General features: G+C 44.6%; 2 protein-coding genes across 2 annotated transcripts in view; one reads left to right on the top strand and one right to left on the bottom strand.

Moving 5' to 3' along the window:
- Adss2 (adenylosuccinate synthase 2) overlaps positions 1–1,367 on the bottom strand; it is a 32,348-nt gene extending 30,981 nt beyond the window's left edge. The window contains exon 1 of the mRNA XM_028865500.2: positions 1,057–1,367. Within this exon, the coding sequence (XP_028721333.1) occupies positions 1,057–1,239 (183 nt within the window). The 5' untranslated portion in view covers positions 1,240–1,367. The remainder of the gene's footprint in view (positions 1–1,056) is intronic.
- Positions 1,368–5,805: 4,438 nt separating this feature from the next.
- The window catches only part of Catspere (catsper channel auxiliary subunit epsilon), a 119,095-nt gene continuing 103,250 nt past the window's right edge, over positions 5,806–21,650 (top strand). The window contains exons 1-2 of the mRNA XM_028865499.2: positions 5,806–5,942; positions 20,003–20,051. Of these exons, the coding sequence (XP_028721332.1) occupies positions 5,878–5,942; positions 20,003–20,051 (114 nt within the window). The 5' untranslated portion in view covers positions 5,806–5,877. The remainder of the gene's footprint in view (positions 5,943–20,002; positions 20,052–21,650) is intronic.

Below are 21,650 nucleotides of genomic sequence, written 5' to 3'. Positions count from 1 at the left end.
AGGCCAGCCTGGTCTACAGAGCGAGATCCAGGACAGGCACCAAAACTACACAGAGAAACCCTGTCTCGAAAAACAAAAACGCGTCTAGCTTTTTTACAGAGTTGTTTCTGCATGGGATTCAATTTTAGGTTGACCTAAACCTAGACCACCTGTGCATCAACACGCAAAACCATGTACCTTCAGGGAAAAAAAATATTCTTACAACCTAAACATGCCGTCGTTAACTGCAAACACTACATCTTGTTTTAAACATGGGTATTGCTCATGTTTGAATTCTGAAACTGGGAGATAGTTTTCTGAGAGCCTTTACAAAGGCCTCGCCTCTAGGCTGCTTCAAAGCAAACGACAACTAGGAAAAAAGCTAACACTGAAAACCACGTGTCTCCGGGTAGGAAGCACTCGATTTCCCGAAAGTCAACTTTTTATGCTACCGAAACACTGTAAATACTTCTTAATATCCAATTTGAAATCTCTGTATCTACTTGTCTCTCACTTTTCAACAGAGTGGGGATTCCTTCTTTAGAGTCCAATGAGTAAACACAGATCTCCCCTAAATATTAATTTATGGGATACAAAGAGAAAAAAAAAAGAGGACCCTGAACAGTCCCAAAGCGCCGTAGCGGACTCGGATGTCAACAAAGTGGACCGAAAGGAGGAGAGGTTCTGCGTGCCTGGGGCCTGCAGGTGGGGCAGTGGTGAGCCTCGGTGTCTGGGAATTTCGGGAAAAGGACCCTCCCTTGGCCGCCCCGCTGGGTGGGCCTCGCCGGGTCCTCACCCGGTCACTGCCGGAGTCGGGAGCAGGCCTCGGGCGGCAGCTCCCTCAACTCCGCCCCGCAGCGAAACCGCCAGTCCCGTTCCCAGACCCCAAAATGCAGCTCGAGCGTCGCACATCCTCCCGGTTCCTCCAGAGCCACCCGGAGTGTGTCCCTCCGTCCCCCCGAGACTCCAGGGCAAAGGGGTTCCCCCCCCCGCAGCTCCCAGCCCAAGGGGCGCACCTCAAGGTGACACCTCCCCGCGCCGGGCGTCCCCGGGCGGCCGGGGCCCCGCGTCCCTCACCTGGCAGCGGCACACGATGTCGGCATCCTGCGCCAGCAGATCCACCACCTTCCCTTTGCCCTCGTCGCCCCACTGCGCGCCCAGCACCACCGTCACCCGGTTCCCTCCGGGCGGCGCCCTGGGGCGGCCGCAGTCGCCGTTGGGCAGGGAGGCGGCCGCCGGGTTGCTCTCTGAGATCGACATGGCTCGGGTCAGGCCAGGAGAGCCGAGAGGAGACGCGGCGGCGGCGGGCGAACGGAGCGTGAACCCAACTGCTGTGCGGCCGCCAGCACATGCGGAGGAAGAAGAAGCCAGAGGCCGGCCCCGCCCCCGCCCCGCGGGCCGCCACCCTCCCGCCAGGCCCCGCCCCGCGCCCCGCCGCCCGCTCGGGGCGGGACCACTTCGCGCAGGCCGGAGCCGCAGCACCGCCCGCAGGCGCCGCGGCCTCCACTGCCGCCACCCCGGGGGCCCAGGCCACACCCCTTCTCCGGCCTGGCGCGCGGCTCGGCCGAGAACCGCGCGAGAGCGGCGAGCAGAGGGCGGGGCCAAGCCAGAGTCCCCGCCCCGCCCCGCGCCCCGCCCACCAGTCCCTCCTGGGGCTTTCAAACTCCAGAGGCGCGGAGGGGCGTGAGGGGCGTGAGGGGCGTGACGGGTGTGGGACTACAACTCCCAGCATGCCGTGCTGGGAGGCGGCTAAGGCGCGGCGCCATGGTGTCCCGCTCTACCGGGTTCGGGCTGTGAAAGCCAATTCTTGTTTTCTCTGTTTAAAGACTTGGTTTTGCTAAGGAAGGAAACACAAACGGGGATTTAAGAATATGCATGGACGCTGGAACGGAGCCGAATACGTTTAGAACTTGAAAAAAAAAAAGGGACCGAAAGTGCAACTCAAAAGCAGTCCAAGGAGAGGACATTAGGAAATCGAGAGCTCAAGTCCTAACTCTTCTCATTTTACAGTACCTGAGGCGGCGCAGAGCTGAGTCAGTTACCCACGTCATTTCCGTAACGTACCTGGGTTTTTTGGATCCTCACAACCATATTTTATAAAATGAAATACATCCTTTCTACAAAAGAATTTCTCTCCCTCTGCTCCCCCCACCCCCGCGCCTGCTTTTTCCCTCTTGAAGTGTTGGAGATCAAATCCAGAACCGTGTAATTTGAGGCGAATACTCGACCACTGAGTGATTCCCCACGGGCCTCAGACTTCTAGATGGGGCTTAACTTGCCCTAATGGGGATTGAAATGGGCAGTGTGTTTGCCGATTCAGTCAGTACGCCTCTGTGCTCCTGTGTGTTCTGCTCTCAGTGTTTCAGTTGTGGCTGATAGTATGCCTACTATCTAATATGAGTTTTTAATGTGTGTGTGTGTGTGTGTGTGTGTGTGTGTGTGTCGGTGTTTCAGTTGTGGCTGATGCCAGAGTCTGCCTACTATCTAATATGGGTTTTTAGTGTGTGTGTGTGTGTGTGTGTGTGTGTGTGCGCGCGCGCACATGCTCATGAAGGCCAGAAGAGGGCATCAGGTCCCTTGGAGCTGGAGTAAGGGTGGTGGGGAGCCATCTGATAATAGGGCCAAAAAGAGAATCCGGGTCCTCTGGAAGAGCAGCAAGTGCTCTTAACTGCTGAGCCATCTCTCCAGCCCTGATCTAATGTTTTCATTACAACCCAAATTAACTGTGACATAAAGTTTTGATAAAAACTGCTTTGGGAAAACACTAATAATAAAGGACCGGGGATGTAGCTCACTGGCGTAGAGTGGTGATTGCTTACTAGCATATGCAAGACCCAGGATTTGATGCCCAGCATTACAAACACATAAAAATGGAGTAGAATCATGTTCTGTGCACTGTCCCCCAATGTGGGTATACGGTCATGGTCTTGGAGCGCCCATGAAGGCACTTCAGCATTTGCTCTTTCTCTTACTCACGTACTTACCAGGCCAGCCTCTGTGTTTCTCACTGTACCTGTCTGTGTACTGTGTGATCATTCAACCTTGAGAACCTGTTACATACTAAGACTGCTGGATACACGGTGACACACTGAGACAAGATCACTTCTCCTGGTTCTGCCTATTTTAGCCTTGGCCATGCCATTTGAAAAGTTCCTCCATTTGGGTTACATGGTGTCAATTTGTTTGAAACCACAGTAGTTAGCATTATAAAACTGAGGTCTTTGGTTTTCCTAGATTCCTGCCACACTCCCCATTAATGACTGGCCATACACGGTATCTCTCTCTCTCTCTCTCTCTCTCTCTCTCTCTCTCTCTTCTCTCTCTCTTCTCTCCTCTCTCTTTTGAGACAGGGTTTCTCTGTGTAGCTTTGGAACCTGTCCTGGATCTCGCTCTGTAGACCAGGCTGGCCTTGAACTCACAGAGATCTGCCTGGCTCTGCTTCCCAAGTGCTAGGATTAAAGGCGTGCGCCACCACCGCCTGACTTTTTTTTTTTTTTCATGATATTTCTTAATCATCTAACATTCTGACTACTCACTTGGTAGTCCTAGCAAAAGCAAATTTGAGGGCCAAGAAAGGCACCCTTTCCCCCTCCCCTCCTACCTCCTCCCCTTCACCTCCTTCCCTGGAACAATCCCAGCTAGTAAGCAGAGAGCAGGCTCTGACCCCTACAGGACCCTTGCAGGTTTTCCTCCCAACTAAAGTGTTATACTGTCTGAAGTCCCTCATGGCCTTGTCTGTCTCCTTTCTCACTCATCTTTCAGCTGACACCCAGGAATGTCAACTTTAACCAAAGCTACTAGCGCTTCCATTTCTGAGCCCTACAAATGAGATGGTTAAATGGCTAACGAACTGTGCCTTAAGTCCAACCTATTATGTCCGAAGAGTCAGGATCCCTTTGATCAATGTTTATTTGTTTGTTTGTTTGTTTGTTTTTAGCTACTTGCTATTCAGCTTCTCTGAGCGAGCAGAATTCCAGCTCAGCCTCTGAATCTTGAGTTTTTTAGGTGGACAGCGATCTAGATAAATTCCCTTGTAGCTGTGAAAGAGTCGGTCGGTGCCTGAGGGACTAGAATCCCTTCAGGCTGCGGCCCTTGCTCCCGATCACTGCGGGGAGAGGCCGAGCTGCAGTTCCTGCTTAGGACGGCCATGGCTTTAAAAGGCAGCCACAGTTACACAGAAAAACAACATGACTGGTTTGCCACCAAGTCCCCCATTTGGAAGCCCCCTACCCGTGAGCTATGAAAACCTTGTCTTCCTCATGCCCAGTGCTAATCTCTCAAACCCTGCCTTAGGGGGAGGCAGCCTGTATACACACACAAAAAAGCTTGCTTTCATTAATCTGGCTGTGATGATTTGGGTAAGTGGTCTTTCTCCTCCCATCTTTGGTGAACACCTTTCAAAACAGTCTCTTCAGAGACGGAATTCGATGGATAAGGAAAGCACACCAGCCCACCCTTTCCTAATACTAAACTCCAGCTGTGGATTAAGTGGCTCCAAGACCTCCAATTCACATGTGGTTGTTAGATGTACTCCTCTCTTAACTGCCACCCTTGACTCCCCTCCAAAGGACTGTGTCTTTCCATTTAATCAATAAACTCACTAACTGCTATCCTCCTCCCCAGATTCTTTTCAGTGACTGCTTAGACGACAGAGGTGTATCTGCTACCAACACTGAGTTGTGTTTCCTGCTTATAGTGACCTGGAAAAGAATAAATATACAATTGCTGCCTTCCACAAGGCAACAAGTTATAATGCTGTGTGATAATTGAGCGTGTCTCAATTGTATCACAAGATTACAAACGCTTTGAAAGCAAGAATGCTGTCATACGTGTTTGGTTTTTTTGTTTGTTTGTTTGTTTGTTTTTTGTTGTTGTTTTTTTGGTTTTTCGAGACAGGGTTTCTCTGTGTAGCTTTGCGCCTTTCCTGGAACTCACTTGGTAGCCCAGGCTGGCCTCGAACTCACAGAGATCCGCCTGGCTCTGCCTCCCGAGTGCTGGGATTAAAGGCGTGCGCCACCACCGCCGCTCGGCCTCATTTTTCTTATTTTCAAGGGGGAAAAATGGACAGGAATGAATGCCACGTGTGTCCCTGCAGTTAAAAACCAAATATGTAGCCGGGCGGTGGTGGCGCATGCCTTTAATCCCAGCACTCGGGAGGCAGAGCCAGGCGGATCTCTGTGAGTTCGAGGCCAGCCTGGGCTACCAAGTGAGTTCCAGGAAAGGCACAAAGCTACACAGAGAAACCCTGTCTCGAAAAAACCAAAAAAGAAAATAAGAAAAATGGTTTTGTTCTATTTTTAAAATTAGATGTGATATTTTTATTAATTACTTGAGGGTCTCATACATACTGTGCTGGTTAGCTTTCGTCAATTTGACACAAACTATAGAGTCACCCGGGGAAGAGGGAACTTCAACTGAGGAATGGCCTCCATCAGAGGACCTATGAGCACATCTGTGGAGCATTTCCTGGATTAACGATTGATGTTCCAGGGCACAGCTCATTGTGGGTGGTGCCACCCCTGGGCAGGTAGTCCTGAGCAAGCCAAGGGGAGCGAGCCAGTAAGCAGCATTCCTTCACGGTGTCTGCTTCAAGGTTCCTGAGTTCAAGGTCATCTTCAGTTACACGGAGTTTGAGGCCAGTCTGTGCTACAGGAGACTATATACAGGGGGGAAAATCATCTATAGTTTCTCTTTTATCGGGCCAACTCGGATTCTTCAAGGTGGAGTTTTTGTACTGCCAATTGGGTTTATTTATGAGTTCGCCCAGTGGAGGCGCACGCGCACTCACTCTCTCCCGCGCTGCGCGCGTGCCCCAGCCGCCCGGGACCCCAGAGCGTGCTAACCCGGGTGGCGCTGCAGAGGCGGTTGGGTTGGTTGCTCAGAGGTGGAGTTGGCGCCATGTCGGTCCGGGAATTGATGGTGCTGCTGTGGTGGCTGAGCAGCAGCGGCTCCGCACTGTGGAGGTAGAAAGATGCATCCCGGGCCACTGGCCTTGCAGACCCCTGCCTGGTCCCCAGCTCCCCAGCAGATGGCCGCAGCTCCTCATCTTTAGAGACGAGGTGCCGGCAGCCCTCTGTAAGGCCGGGTTCTGCCGAAGGGCGGTGGTACTCTCACGTTGATGCCTTAGATCATTTTTAAAAAGTTAGATAGATGGGTGATAGATATACATACATAAGGCCATTTACATGAAAGTATATGATGTATTTTGAGCCTCTCCTCCCCATACCTTGCTTCCCGGGATTGATGCCCAGCCCTCATCCCCACTCCCGCCTCCCCGACCCCGTCTCCGTATGGATTCTTAAGTTCTCCCTGTAGCTGTATGTACCCTTGTGCCTCCCCAAAGGAGAACCAGAGATGGCTAGGGAGGGGCATTTTACTTCTGACTTATTTCAAGAAGTTGAAGCGGACTGATTCGGGAGAGAGTATTTACTAAAATAGAAATGCTGTATAAACGTAAAGAGATTCATTCCCAAGTACTGGTTTAGAGACTGAAGATGCTATGAATTCCTGAGAGATCCTCAATGCAGGTTTGGTTGCTTTTGTTGTTCACTATCCAGTAATCACCAGCTAGAAGGGATACCAAAATATTTTAGGTTTCAACAGGGTTAAAATGCACCTTTAAGGCCGGGCGGTGGTGGCGCACGCCTTTAATCCCAGCAATACGGAGACAGAGCCAGGCGGATCTCTGTGAGTTCAAGGCCAGCCTGGTCTACAGAGTGAGTTTCAGGAAAGACGCAAAGAAACCCTGTCTCGAAAAGCCAAACCAAAACAAACAAAACAAAAAACGCGCCTTTAACCAGAAAAATCATAATCTTCGAGTATGCTGTATGAAAATAAGCCCCCCCCCCAATTAATATTTAACACGACCAACAAGAAATCAAACACTTGTAAAGTTTTCTTTACAATGAGGAAGGGGTTCTCTTATATGTCCTGTGACAGGAGGGAACAAAAGAGTGTGACCATAGGCTGGCATGTTGGCGCACAGTGAGCCCCAGAACTCAGAGGGCCAAGAATTCAAAGCAAAGTTGGGCTAAATAGTTAAACTCCGTAAAAACAAACAAACAGAAAACAAAAAAACCCAAAACTTTTTAATTAAAAATCCTGTTCAGGGGCTGGAAAGTGGTTCCGTGGTTAGGAGCACTGGCTGCTCTTCCAGAGGACTCTGCTGCATTTCCAGCCCGCTCCTGACGTCGGTAACTCCAGTACCAGAGGATCTGGCGCCCCTCTCCTGTGGCACGCGGGCATTGCATGTATATGGTGTACAGACAGGCGGGCAAAACACAACACACATTAAAAACAAAAACTCTCTTAAATTCTTAAAATTAAATATAAAAAAAAAAGAGTAGCCATTGGGACAGATCAGTGAGAAGGAGCAACAATACTGTGTTCTGATAAGTTTTAAGCCTTCTTTTCACAGTGAGATGACATGGTTGAATGAAGTCTTACATTTAGAGCGCCCAGCACATGCAAACAATAAATCACCCATCAGAGTATTAAGGATGGCCTGTAAACGCAGGGAATTTGTGAGCCCTATTGAATTTTTGTTGGTTTGTTTTGTCTTGGACACCAGACGAGTCGCCAGTGATATCTAAAGGACCAGATAGCAAATATATTAGATGTTTCTTAGCCTAAAAATCTAGGCTGTATAACTCCTGAGACCTCTGCCTTACTAGAGGACAACATTCCGGGTGTGGTTATATGAAGATAAAAATGTATTTACTCAGGTACAGTTTGACTCCCAGGCTACAGTTAGTCATCCCTGGTCTACCTATATTCATGATTAGAGGGATGCTGAAGTCCAGTTCCACGTTGGTGGGGAAAATGTCATTTTTTTCTCAGGGCTGTCACAGAATATCTGAATTGTATCTTTTTTGTTTGTTTGTTTTGATTTTTTGAGAGACAGGGTTTCTCTGTGTAGTTTTGGTGCCTGTCCTGGATCTCACTCTGTAGCCCAGGCTGGCCTTGAACTCACAGAGATCCGCCAGGCTCTGCCTCCCCAGTGCCAGGATTAAAGGCGTGTGCTGCTGCCACCAAGTTAACAAACTGAATTTTAAACTGTTTCCTTGCTGGCTATTTTGGCAGGCGTCTTGGATAGATGAAATTCTCCCCTGCCCCGCGTTCTTTCTTCCACTAACATTTTGGGTTTTACCGTGTTTCTTAAAGAAAATTCATGGGAGGCTCTTGTTTTGGAGTCAGCTCCCGAGCTGGGCCAAACAGAATGAGATGTTCAGGGTAATGTCCCCATCTTACCAGACCAACCCAAGTGGTTGCTGAGCTCAGAAATCGGGAGAAGAGCCAAATAAGTCAGCTTGAGTCAGAACCACGAGGGCCTACCTCTGCTTTGTCCTTAGAAAAAACAACCAGAGCTCATCTGACGGGGACTGTCTGCTGTTTCCCATTTATTTCCCTGTTTCCATCTTAGAGGTTCCAAACGACCCATCCACATTTTCTCCTTCGTTCCTCCCCACCCGCACTTACTATGTCTACCCACTCCACTTGACTTATCAGAACATTTCTGCTATTTTATGAAATTGAAGCATTGCCAATTCTGGGATTGCACACACACCTGGTTGAGATGTCCCAGTCACTATAAGTGATACTAGGGATTCAGTTTCTTTTCCCATGTAATCTAGATCCATTTTAAAAACTTCTTTGAGATTTATTTTTGGTGTTTTGCCCACATGTGTGTCTGTGCACCATATGTGTGCAGTGCCCGAGAAGGCCAAAAGGGGGTGCTGGGTAACCTTAGAACTGGAGTTAAGACACTAGTTAGCCACCATATGGGCACTGAGAATCTCATCCCAGTCCTCCAGAAGAACAGTCAGTGCTCTTGACTCCTGAGCCATCTCTCCAGTCCCCAGATACATTACATTAAACCAATACCGCTTATTAAATAGTCCGTTTTCTTTTTCTTCCTTTCTTCCTTTCTTCCTTCCTTCCTTCCTTCCTTCCTTCCTTCCTTCCTTTTTTTTTGTTTGTTTGTTTGTTTTGTTTTGTTTTTCGAGACAGGGTTTCTCTGAGTAGCTTTGCGCCTTTCCTGGAACTCACTCTGTGTCCAGGCTGGCCTCGATCTCACCGAGATCCGCCTGGTTCTGCCTCCCCAGTGCTGGGATTAAAGGCGTGTGCCACCACCGCCTGGCTTTTTTGTTTTTCGAGACAGGGTTTCTCTGTGTAGCTTTGGAGCCTGTCCTGGGATCTCACTCTGTAGACCAGGCTGGCCTTGAACTAGCATAGATCTGCCTGGCTCTGCCTCCCAAGTGCTTAGATTAAAGGCGTGCACCACCACTGCCCGGCATCCCTGTTTTCTTAATTGATTGGACATATAGTGTCTGTCCCACACAAATCTTCAGTGTGGACTTGGGTCTGTTTCTGGGTTTAATGTCCTATTCTGTTTTACTGCTGTATATGCCTATTGCTACATCCTACATTCTAGTGCTATCATGTCATGAACTTGGATGGCACCCTGGGACCTGTATACAGTCACATAAATTTGAAAATAGGTTATCAACTATTACATGAAAAATTTTTTTAGGATTTTTTTTAATGAAAATTGCAATGATTCAAAATGACATCTTCAGGAATATTACATTTTCCTATTGAATCAGCATCCTGCATCCATTTATATATTCTGCAGAAATGGATTCTGTGTTCTCTTTGCTCCTCAGTAGTCATTATTACTCTTGCTGCTGGGACAGAAATCCTGAGGAAAGCAACTTACAGGAGTAAGAGTTTCTTTTCTCACAGTGTGAGTGTTCAGCCCACCGGGGTAGGAAGCGTGGCAGCAGCAGCTGGGCACGTTGTGTCCTCTGCCAGAAAGCAGGAGATGAATGCTGGTGTCCATTCCACTTCTCTTTCTTGTTATTTAGGAAGGATGCCCCGTACTCTCTCCATAAAACTCTTCCACCCACATTTAGTGTGGGGCTTACTACCTGAATTAACCAATCTGGAAACTCCCTCACATCACACCCAGAAGTTTGTGTCCTACATGACTCTAGGTTCTTTAGGTTGACAATATTACACATCATAACCCCCACACACACCCTTTTAAGGTGTGAACCCAGGACCACATGCTAAGCACATGCTCTGCAGTTGATCTATGCCCCCAGCCCTCTCCTCAGTCTGTGGTTTTACGCTATCTTTCTCATTGACTTTCCCAGGACCTCCAAGTGACCTTTCTCTTCCTCAAGACTTCTGTTGGAACGGCAGCCCTCGTTTCCCCATTGAGCCGGCCGGCGTCTGCACCGAGTTTAGGATAGGTGTCCTAGCACTAGGCAGGCGGACTCTTATATCAAAGACACTTGGTTGGGTTTTTTTAATTTATTTATTAATTATGTATACAAAAGAGGGCACCAGATCTCATTACAGATGGTTGTGAGCCACCATGTGGTTTCTGGGACTTGAACTCAACCTCTGGAGGAGCAGTCGGTGCTCTTAACCTCTGAGCCATTTCTCCATCCCGGTTTGTTTGTTTTAAGTTTTGGGCTTTTGCCTTTTCAAGACAGGTTTTCTATCTATAGCTTTGGAGCCTATCCTGGATCTCGCTCTGTAGACCAGGCTGGCCTCAAACTCACGGAGATCTGACTGCCTCTGCCTCCTGAGTGCTGGGATTAAAGGTGTGCACCACCACCATCCAGCAAAGACCCTTTTAAATTATGAATTCACATGAAAGCTTGTCATTTTCTCTATCTCTTGAAGCAATTGTATGAGTTTTTCCCTCTGTAATACTTGTGGTGTGTGTCATCTGTAGACTTTCCTAATTCTGTTAAAAGTTCCTTACTTGGTATAAATCCACCTTGTCCTGGTATGAGTCCTGTGTCCCTGCCTTATTTTTTCAGTCTACAGATATTTACTTTAGGATATTTGTATCTGTGTATTTGAGCTTTGAGTTTTGTTCTGTTTGGTTTGCTTTTAAAAAGAGACATGTATTTTTATTATTATGTATGTGTTATATGTGTGCAGGGACATGTGTGCCTATGAGTGCAGTGCCCACAAAGGCTAGAGGTGTCAGATCCCCTGGAGCTGGAATTATAGGCAATTTTTAGCTGCCCAGTACAGGTGCAGGGAAATGAATTTCAGTCCTGTGAGAGAAATATAGACTTGAACCCCTCAGCCATCTCTTCAGCTCCCTCCTTCTCCCCACCCCCCTTTCCTTGTTTCTTTTGAGACAAGGTCTCGCTATGTAGCCCTGGATGATCTAGAACTTTCTATGTGGACCAGGATATGGCTTCAAACTCACAGAAATATGCCTGTGTCTGCCTGTCAAGTGCTGGAATAAAAGGCCAGCATCAACGGCTCAGTGTGTTTGGCTTTGTTATTAGTGTAACCCTAGACTTGTGAAAACAAGTCACAGAACGTTACCTCTTTTCCTGGTCTTTGAAACTGTCTACCTAAGACTGGGATGATTTGTTCCGTGCAAGTTTTAATAGCATGCCTATGGAAAGCCTCCGAGTCCGGTGTTTTGGGTGAGATCTTGAACAATTGCTTTATATCCTCTGGTAACTATACAAATATTTAGGGGTTTTGTTCTTCTTGAGTCCGTTTTAGTAAGATGTAATTTTTGAAAGCTCTTATATAATTGTGTGTGTGTGTGTGTGTGTGTGTGTGTCTGTGTCTGTGTGTGTGCACATATAGTTTGTTTTGGAAACAGGGTCTCACTCTATAGGCCACACTGGCCTCAGACTTGTGATGTAGTTCAGGCTGGCCTCCAATCATGATGATCCTCCTGCCTAACCCCTGAAGAGCTGAGATTATAGACAGTCACCACCACCAATCAGTTCTCTCCTTCCACCTTGTATTGTTGCTGTTTGAGACAGGATCTCCCTGTCATCTGTGTCACTGTATTGTGTGTTGGGGCTTTCCAGCTGATTCTCTTCCTGCCTCCTATCTTACACAGGAATGTGGGATTACAGATGAGAGCTACTGCACCTGGCTTTTCACATGGATTCCAGACAGTGAAGTTGGGCTGTCAGGGTTGTACAGCAAGTGCTTACCTGCTGAGCCATTGTGGTGATTTGAAAGAAAACGGCTCCCAAGGGCTCACGGAGAGTGGCGCTATGAGGAGGCGTGGCCTTGCGGTGGTGGGCGTGGCCTTGTAGTGGGCGTGGCCTTGTTGGAGGAAGTGTGTCACCGGGAGTGGGCTTTGAGGTTTAAGAAGCTCAAGCCAGGCCCAGTGACTCACTGTCTCTTCCTACTGCCCTAAGATCCAGATGTAGCACTCTCAGTTACCTCTCCAGCACCATGCCTGCCTGCACGCCTCCGTGCTTCCCACCATGATAATGGACTAATCCTCTGAACTGTAAGCCGGCCCTGTTAAACGTTTCCCTTTAGAAGAGTTGCCGTGGTCATGGTGTCTCTTCAGAGCAGTAGAACCCTAACGTGGACAGCTATCTCACTGGCCCCGTGAGTGCCTTTTTAATAACTGCTTTATCTCTAATTATGACACCTTTTGGTTAAAATCATTCAACTGTATCTTTTAAACATCTTCATTAGTCATTGTCAAAAGCTTTCTTTCCATACTCATCTTTGTGCCTCTGTTTTGTATTATATACATTTTGTTTGCTTTTTTTTTTTAAAAAAAAAAAAAAAGATCCCTTCGACATTGGTGGACTTACTCTGATACTCATTCTCTGTCTAGCTCACCCACATTCTCTCTCATTTTCTCTGTTTTTGAAACAGGGTCTCACTTTATAGCACAGGCTGATCCTCCTGCCCCAGTCTCCTGAGTGCTGGGATGAGAGGCACATTCAATTCTAAGATCTTCAGACACTTAACTAGTGGTTTTGGATCCATGTCTTTCCCTAGAGGATTCTGTAAAACATCAGCTTCTCTTATAACATTGTTCGGTTACAGCTCATTACATTATTCTCTATGACCCTTGAATTATTTACCAATGTGATTGTGAGCAGTGATTTTGTTTTTGTTTTTTGAGACAAGATCTCACTCATTAGCCTAGACTGGGCTTGAACTCATGATTCTCCAGCCTCAGCTTCACAGGTATATGTCAGCATGCCCAGATCTAAAAGTTTATTTAAAAATTCCAAACATGTAAGGATTTTGTTTTTTTCCCTTGTAATAATTTGTTTTGCTTTGCTTGGAGACAGGGTGTCTACATAGCTCTGGCTGTCCTAGAACTCACTGTGAAGACCAGGCTGTCCTTGAACTCACAGAGACCTAGCTGCCTCTGCCCTCGGATTGTTGGAACTAATGGCGTGCGCCACCACACCCAGCTTTGTAATAACTTCTGACTGAAGCTGTGTAGCCACAGAGTGTGTCCACATGGTGTCTGTTCTTGGAAATCTGTTGGCTAACTAAGTGATAAATTTTTACAAATATTCTCTCTGTGTGTGCTGGCTGGTTTTGTGTGTCAACTTGACACAAGCTAGAATCATCAGAGAGGAAGGAGCCTAAGTGGAGGAAATGCCTCCACGAGATCCAACTGTCAGGCATTTTCTCAATTAGTGATTGATTGATGGGGGAGGGCCGAGTCCATTGTGGGTGGGGCCATCCCTGGGCTGGTGGTCCTGGGTTTTATGAGAAAGCAGGCTGAGCAAGCCATGGTAAGCAAGCCAGTAAGCAGCACCCTCCATGGCCTCTGCATCAGCTCCTGCCTCCAGGGTCCTGCCCTATTTGAGTTCCTGTGCTGACTTCCTTCAGTGATGAACTACAATGTGGAAGTATAAGCCAAATGAACCCTTTCCTCTCCAACTTGCTTTTTGGTTGTGGTGTCTCATTGAAGCAATAGAAACCCTAACTAGGACAGTATGTTCCAGAAAATATGTTCCTCTAGTTGTCCACTAAGTGTATGGAGTTGAATCTGTAATGAGTGGAAAGGAATGGTTTTAGTCCCTAAAATGACTTTCTCAAAGTCAATATTTTGTTAATTTATAGGTAAATAAGTACAGAGCTTGAAAGAAAGTGGTTCACCCAAACAGCATAATTCTTAAACTGTAGGAAAAGGGGGGAAAATCCCTCAAAACCAGGAAGGGAGTTATCTATCAAGAGAAGGAAAAGTTAAAGGTTAGAGTCAATTAATGCTCTATAATTTTTTTTTGAGGGGCCAGGGCTACAAGTCAAAGCCAGGGCCATAATCCGTCTGTATACCCCTCAGATCCATTTCCAACGGTAACACTTTAAACAGCTGGACAAAAGGAAGGAAGCAGGGAGGAGAAGGCATCGTCCTTACTGCATTGTCTGGACCAGTAAGTTACATGTAACTTTTATAGCATCCCCAGGGGAAGGGGAAGCTGATGAAGGAGCAGGGTACTAACCTGCCCAGGACCCTGGGAGTATACAGCAGGTGACAACTAGTGTTTGACGAGTCGACCCACCAGATGTATAACTCCCTGATGAGGAGCCCCACCTGTAAAAGCCTTGGGGTCACTGGCTGTGGAAACCGGTTGTTTTCTGTCTGTAACTTTCTCATGTGCCGCCATTATACCTCCCTATAAGAACAGCTGTGGGTGCTTTCCACAGCCCTTTGGTAGTGTGTTTTACATCTCTGGGCACACTTAGAGTTGTGGATGGTCAGGTTATGATATCTGTTTAAGCTGTGTAATTTTGATGTATTGAAACAACATGAGGAAATTTTATTTATTTATTTATTTATTTTTTATTTATTTATTTATTTATTTATTTTCCGAGACAGGGTTTCTCTTGTGTAGCTTTGCGCCTTTCCTGGAACTCACTTGGTAGCCCAGGCTGGCCTCGAACTCACAGAGATACGCCTGGCTCTGCTTCCCGAGTGCTGGGATTAAAGGTGTGCGCCACCACCGCCCAGCCAGGAAATTTTACATTACTCAGACTGACATAGGATTCTCACTCACAAAGACAGCCATTTACACAGACAGCTAACTTTAGACTTCATAGCAGATTCAAAGCAGGCTGGTTGCCTCTAGAGACAAATACACGAGGTCATTTCTCCAGGTGTTTTGTTTTGCTTATTGAACTTTAGACGTAACTTTCTCAGTAATTGACATTTTTGCTCATCGTCCCAGCCTCAGTTGATGCCACAGGCTCAAGATTCAGCCAACTGTTTACTTACTGTTTGGGATCCCTCACCAACTTAAAGCTATGTGCATGGGTCAGTGTGACATTACTAACCTAAGAGAAACTATGTGACTTATCTTGTGTTTTGAGACTGGGTAGGGCCCTGAAAATGTAACTCACAATTGTCCAGAGTTTGTCTATGAAGAAGCAGCGGCAGTGTGGAGAGAGGCGGCTGTGTAGAGCTATGTGAGAGCTGCAGTGTGTGTGTGTATGTGTGTGTGTGTGTGTGTGTGTGTGTGTGTGTGTGTGTGTTGAGTGAGAGATGAAGAAGCATGAGAGAAGTGTGAGGGAGTAAGTGAGTGAAAGAGTGAGTGAGTAATGTAATGTAAGAGAGAATAATGTAAAAGAAAGATGTGTGAATGAGTGTGAAGGAGCTGCTGCTACATGGAAGTGTTGTGCCGAGGAACTGTGTAAAGTGCTGTAGGGTGAGAGAGCTGTGTAAGGGAGATGCTTAGCTGTAACTGTGTGGACGCAAGGAAGATGAAGCTGTATAGGAAAGAGATGTAGAAGAGAAATGGATGTAAAAGAAAGGCAGGCGGATCTCTGTGAGTTCAAGGCCAGCCTGGTCTACAAAGCAAGTTCCAGGAAAGGAACTTTCCAAAGCTACACAAAGAAACCCCGTCTCTCGAAAAAACAAAAAAACAAAAACAAAAAAGAAAACAGAAAGGAAGGAAGGAAGGAAGGAAGGAAGGAAGGAAGGAAGGAAGGAAGGAAGGAAGGAAGGAAGGAAAAGAAAGAAATGTAGCTGTCGACCAGTTTCTCTGGTCCTGCCTTCCCCAGCAGTCTGGATGAATCTTTCTCACCTGTGAGGCCCACAGCTGCTTATAAAATAATCACTCAGAGGCTTATATTAATTACAAACTGTATGGCCAATGATTTTAGCTTATATTAGCTATCTCTTTCAACTTAAATTAACCCATTCTTATTAATCAATATATTGCCACGTGGCTGTGGTGTTACTGCTGTCATCTTGTTGCTCCTTTGGCATCAGCTGGAGTCTCTCCTGCTTCCGACTCTCTTCCTTCTGTATCTCTGCTTGGATTTCCTGCCTGGCTATAAGTTTTCTTGCCATAAGCCAAAACAGCTTTATTTATTATCCACACATATTCACAGCATACAGAAAGACATCCCACAGAACTTGCCCTTTTCTGTCTAATCAGAAAGGAAGGTTTTAACTTTAACATAGTAAAACTATAACAAAACAGTTATCAAGCAAGAATTATAGTTACAATATCTAGTCTATTTGTATTTGGCAAAATTAAAGAAAATATTCTATCCTGTTTTTGTGAGTCTAAAGTTTCATATCTAATTTACCTTTTATCATGACTAAGAAGAACTATCATTATAACTATCTAGTCTTCAACTCCATTAAAGACCTCAGAAGGACATAATATGACCTGAGCAAACAGGAAGTGCCTGTTTACTCCATACTTCCATAATTCTAGAAATGACAGAGACATCTGGCTGCCTAGACAGTCATCCAAAGTTCCTCTGTAATGTTGGGGCATCTATCTTCAACCTAAAGGCCTAGACTATCTGGCAGACTTTTCAGTGAAGTAGGAAATTCAAAGTATTGTCTTGCCTATTGGCAAAGTTCATCAGTCACTTCTCCCTGTGTCCTGCAGAATGTCTGGCATTCTCTTCTGTGAAGCAGGAACCTTTAGGACCATCTTGCCCTGTTTTGGCAAAGTTCAGTGGTCATTTTCCCATGGGTCCTGCATGTCTAGTTTATACAACATATTGTCAAGCAGTCCAGGCAAGAGCAGTTTCTTGCCCAAATGACTAAAGAAAGCAAACTCCATATAGAGTTTCTTCAATGCTCATCATCTTCTCTGAAGTAGATTGGTGCTGCCAGGAGCAGACATGTCTCAATGTCCAGAAAAGTCAAAGTTCTTAAAACATTTCAAATGCCATATTCTGTAGGTCTTTGAAGTGTTTGATGATTACCTACCTAACTGAAATATATCTATGTATACCTAGAAAACTTAACTAATATGATTATAAGTTTGATTATCATAAATGACTAATTATTAATCTATATTTCTTAATTATATATTACAATTTTAAATGAATTGCATAAACATAATACCTTAAACAAGAGGAGAATTAAATAGACAGTATAACAAAATTAACTTTAAATTTGTATCAATAAACTAAAATCCATAGTAATGTAAAACATTTCAAACAAGTTGTTCTTTAAAAGTAGATTCAATAATCTACCCTCTCATCCTATCCTATTTCCTACATTTTTATATCATATTTCCCCTTCCTTCTTTTAGAAAGAGATTGACTATGATCAATAACAATTTGTAACCAAACCCCTAAACAAAGACAAACATTCATAATCCATTTTTTTGGGGAATATGAATGTAGCACTCTAGGCTACTTCTTACTGATTGGGGGTGATATTAATCTTATGGGGATCCTGAGAAAATTCAAGATAATGGTCAAGTCCTGAGAAGACTGGCTATAACCTTTGTTGATAGATACCATCTGTCAAGGTTCAGGAGGTCTCGCTTGATCAAATCTGATCCATTTTAATGTGGAACATATCCACAGCCTCTTGCTTCCTGTGGAAACAAAAGCAGAGCTTCCTTTCCAAAGCAACATATCCTTAGATCCAAATTTTGAAGTCAGGACACCTTTAAAATATGCATGCTGGTTTAACTTAGTAGCCCTTACAACCAAATGTCTCTCTGCAGTTAAAAATCCCAAAGACAACCCAATCCAGACTTGCTGTGTAATTTCCATCTTTATGTGGCTTATTATATTTTTATATATTATTTTATTTTTTAAGACCTTATTTTATTTTTATGACTATCTATATCCTTTCTCTTCTCTCTTTCTCAAGCCTATGTGCCTTTTTACATACACTGTAAACTGTTTAGAGTTTTATTCCATCTGAATCTTTCTTATTGTGAATCTATAATCCTTCTCTGACCAGGAGAGATTTTAAACAGCTAAGCTATGTGGCTAGGACCAACGCAACAGCCTTGGCTGCTGACCTCGCCTCTCTCAGCTTTTTAACATGGTGGAGGTATGCTTACCACCAGCCTGGGAGCCATGCTCATCACCAACTCTGGGAAGCAGTGGGTCTATGCCTCCATCAAGCAATGTTTAGCCCAGAAACACACACACCCTTTTTTTTTTGTAATGCACACATCAGATTCAAAGAATTAATAAAAACAATGTAAATTTCCTTACAAATCATTACTTTACAGTGATTACATTTTGGATTAAATATGTTATGAAAGTGAATTTTGTCTGTTCTTATACTTTGTAACTACTAGACAAAGTTTAATTAATGACATGTACACAGTGCCTTATACTACATTTCCACTGCATTAATGCCACCTGAGATGGATGAGTTATATAGGATTTAAGGTACCCTGGATAATGAATAGTACAAAAATGGTCATGAACAAGGGCTTAGAAGTTTTATTTCTAGTATTCAAAAATGAAAACTATTGGGTTTTGAAATTTCAGTCTTTGGTTTTCTGAATTTTAACTAATTTCATAAGTGAAGGAGCCAAACCTAACATATTCAGTAGTATTTGTTCTACAAAATATATGTAATAAGTATTTACTTTCAGCTAGGCATGGTGCCTAAAATCCCAGCATCTAGAGGAGTGAGGCAGCTGGTTCATTGTGAGTTTGAAGCTAGCCTGGGCTACATAGCGATTTCCAGACTACTCCAGGCCATGTAGCAAGATCCTGTTTCAAATTCCAGAGTGAATAAGGGGAGGACTTAATTCTCATGTCATTTTTGCCTCATGAACTGAGCAAGCCCTAACCAGCCAGACTGATGGGTAGCAGCCATTGTTAACATTATTTTTAGCTCTAGGTTCACTTTCAAGGGAGGGTAGAGCTCTTGGAAGCCCAGGTATCCCCTGACTGATATAGAAATGATAGGATGAAAGGGTAGATTAATGAACTTACTTTTAGAGAACAACAACTTGTTTAGAAATGTTTTACATTGCTATAGATTTTTAGTTTATTGATACAAATTTAGAGTTGATTTTGTTTTACTGTATATATATTTCTACTCTCATTTGAAGTATTATGTTTATGTAACTCTTTAGATTGTGATGGATAATTAAGAAATACAGATTAACAATTAGTCTTCTATGATAGTCAAATTATAGTCATGTTAAGTTTTCTAGGAATACATAGATATAATTCAATTAGGTAGGTAATCTTCAAATACTTCAAAGACCTACAGAATATGGCATTTAAAATATTTTAAAAATTTAGACTTTCTGGACAATGAGACATGCCTGCTCCTGGCATCACCAATTTACATCTGAGAGGAGGATGGGCATCGAAGACACTGTATGGAGTTTATCTTCGCCTTGGCAAAAATAGCCGTTTGGGCAAGAAACTGTTCTTGCCTGGACTGCTTGATTGACTGGACATGCAGGACCCATAGAAAGGTGACCACTGAACTTTGCTTGGCAAAATGGTCCTTCAGGTTCCTGCTTTGCAGAGGAAACTGCCAGACATTCTACAGGACACAGAGAGAAATGACTGAGAGACTCTAGGCCTATGGGCTGAAGACAGATGCTTCAACTTTACAAAGAAACATTAGGTGACTATCCAGGCTGCCAGCTGTCTCTGTCTACTCTTGCAAGAGAGAGAGACACTACCAGCCGCCACCATGACAAGCAACATGTAAAGATACCGGTAAGCCACAAGCCATGTGGCAACTTATAGATTAATAGAAATGGATTGATTTAAGATAAAAGAACAGTAAGCAAGAAGCCTGCCATGGCCATACAATTTATAAGTAATATAAGTCTCTGTGTGTTTACTTGGTTGGGTCTGAGCAGCTGCGGGACTGGCAGGTGAGAGAGATTTGTCCTGACCATGGGCCAGGCAGGACCAGGAAAACTCTAACTACACCTGACCATGTATAGAATCCCTAATATATAGAGGAGATATTACTGTTAATATTCACATCTCATCTTTTCCTCCACAGATATTACATCAATAGCTCGGACTATAGCATTTTTAGTACCAGGAGTTCTGTAAGTATTGAACATTTTTAAAGAACATTGGTATTTTTGAACCTTCAAAGAGTTAGTCATACTCTGTTTTATAGATGTTTCATCTGTATCTCCTTTTTCTTCTCATTATCATTATCACCTTACTGTTAGTACCCTCCCTGATACATGCCCTTAAATGTGTACACAGTGCCATGTCTCACATGGCTTGGATCTGGAACCGTGACTCAAGGGAGGACAGATATGCATGGTAAAGATGTGGCCAGGTAGGCCGTGACTCTAATGGAGTTGCACCTACTAAGGCAACAACCTGGAGCCTCAGCTTGTTTCTTTTTTCTTTTTTTTTTTTTAAGAGATTTTTCTATTCATTTTACATATCAACCATGGATTCCCCGTCCTCCCTTCTCCCCCCACCCCATTCTTTGAGGGGGGGTGTTTTGGTTTATTTGTTTTGTTTTGTTTTGGGGTGGTTTTTTTTGTAGCCTCAATTTTATTACATTAAGATTACTTTTTATTACATTTATTTATTTATTTATTTATTTATTTATTTATTTATTTGAGACAGGGTCTTTTTAAAAATATTTTTATTTTATAATTTAATTTTATATATCAGCCACAGATTCCCCTGCCCTCCCTCCTCCCACCCCCCTGTTTGTTTGGGTTTTTTTTGTTTTTTGTATGTATGTTTGTTTGTTTGTTTGTTTGTTTGAGACAGGGTTTCTCTGTGTAGCTTTGGAGCCTTTCCTGGAACTCTGTAGCCCAGGCTGGTCTCGAACTCACAGAGATCTGCCTGCCTCTGCCTCCCAAGTGCTGGGATTAAAGGCATGCGCCGCCGCCGCCACCACCACCAGGCCAGCCTGTTTCTTATGCACAAAACTGGGGAAGGGTTTGCTAGTCTGTGTAGGAAGTCCCAATAGGTGAGCAGTCTCAGGCTGTAAACATGAGAGGGGGAGGCTGCAGTTGCTAGTGTTCGCACACACTGAACAATGGTCTGTGAACACCCATCCATGGACCAGAGGAAGATGGCTTTGCCAGCTTTGAGTCTGACCCCTATGGGGAAAGGCTTTGCCAGTTTCCTGTGCTCCAGAAGCCCTGGTCCTTGTCACGGCTGTGCCCATGTCTACAATACACATTCACTTAGGATTTCATTCATTCAAGGCTTCCTCAGCTTCTTATAATGTAGCAAAAAAATAAATAAATAAATAAATAAATAAATAAATAAATAAATAAGAAGCCCAGTGGTGGTGGTTCATGACTTTAATCCCAGAACTCAGGAGGCGGAGGCAGGTGGATCTCTGTGAGGGCAGAGGGCAGCCTGGTCTACAGAGTGAGTTCCAGGACAGAGAAACCCTGTCTTGAAAAGCAAAAACAAAACCAAACAAAAAAATAAAAATTTAAATAAGTTTTAAAAATAGCAGTGTTATTTCATGTGTTTTGTGATTTAATAGTCACAAAAGTTATGATATATACATATATGTTATACATACTACATTGCCTATTGAGAAAGAGAATAATAACTATTATTCAACAGATGTAAATTTACAGCAGATATAAACCAGAGCTATAAATGTAGGGCCCTCTCAGCTATAGACCTCAGCCTCTGTATTACTTTTTAAACAATTT

The sequence above is a fragment of the Peromyscus leucopus genome, chromosome 15, assembly GCF_004664715.2.
Source record: "Peromyscus leucopus breed LL Stock chromosome 15, UCI_PerLeu_2.1, whole genome shotgun sequence".
NCBI classification, from domain to species: Eukaryota; Metazoa; Chordata; class Mammalia; order Rodentia; family Cricetidae; genus Peromyscus; species Peromyscus leucopus.
Note: the sequence above shows the minus strand (reverse complement) of the source record. Positions and strands in the feature narration are given on the sequence as shown.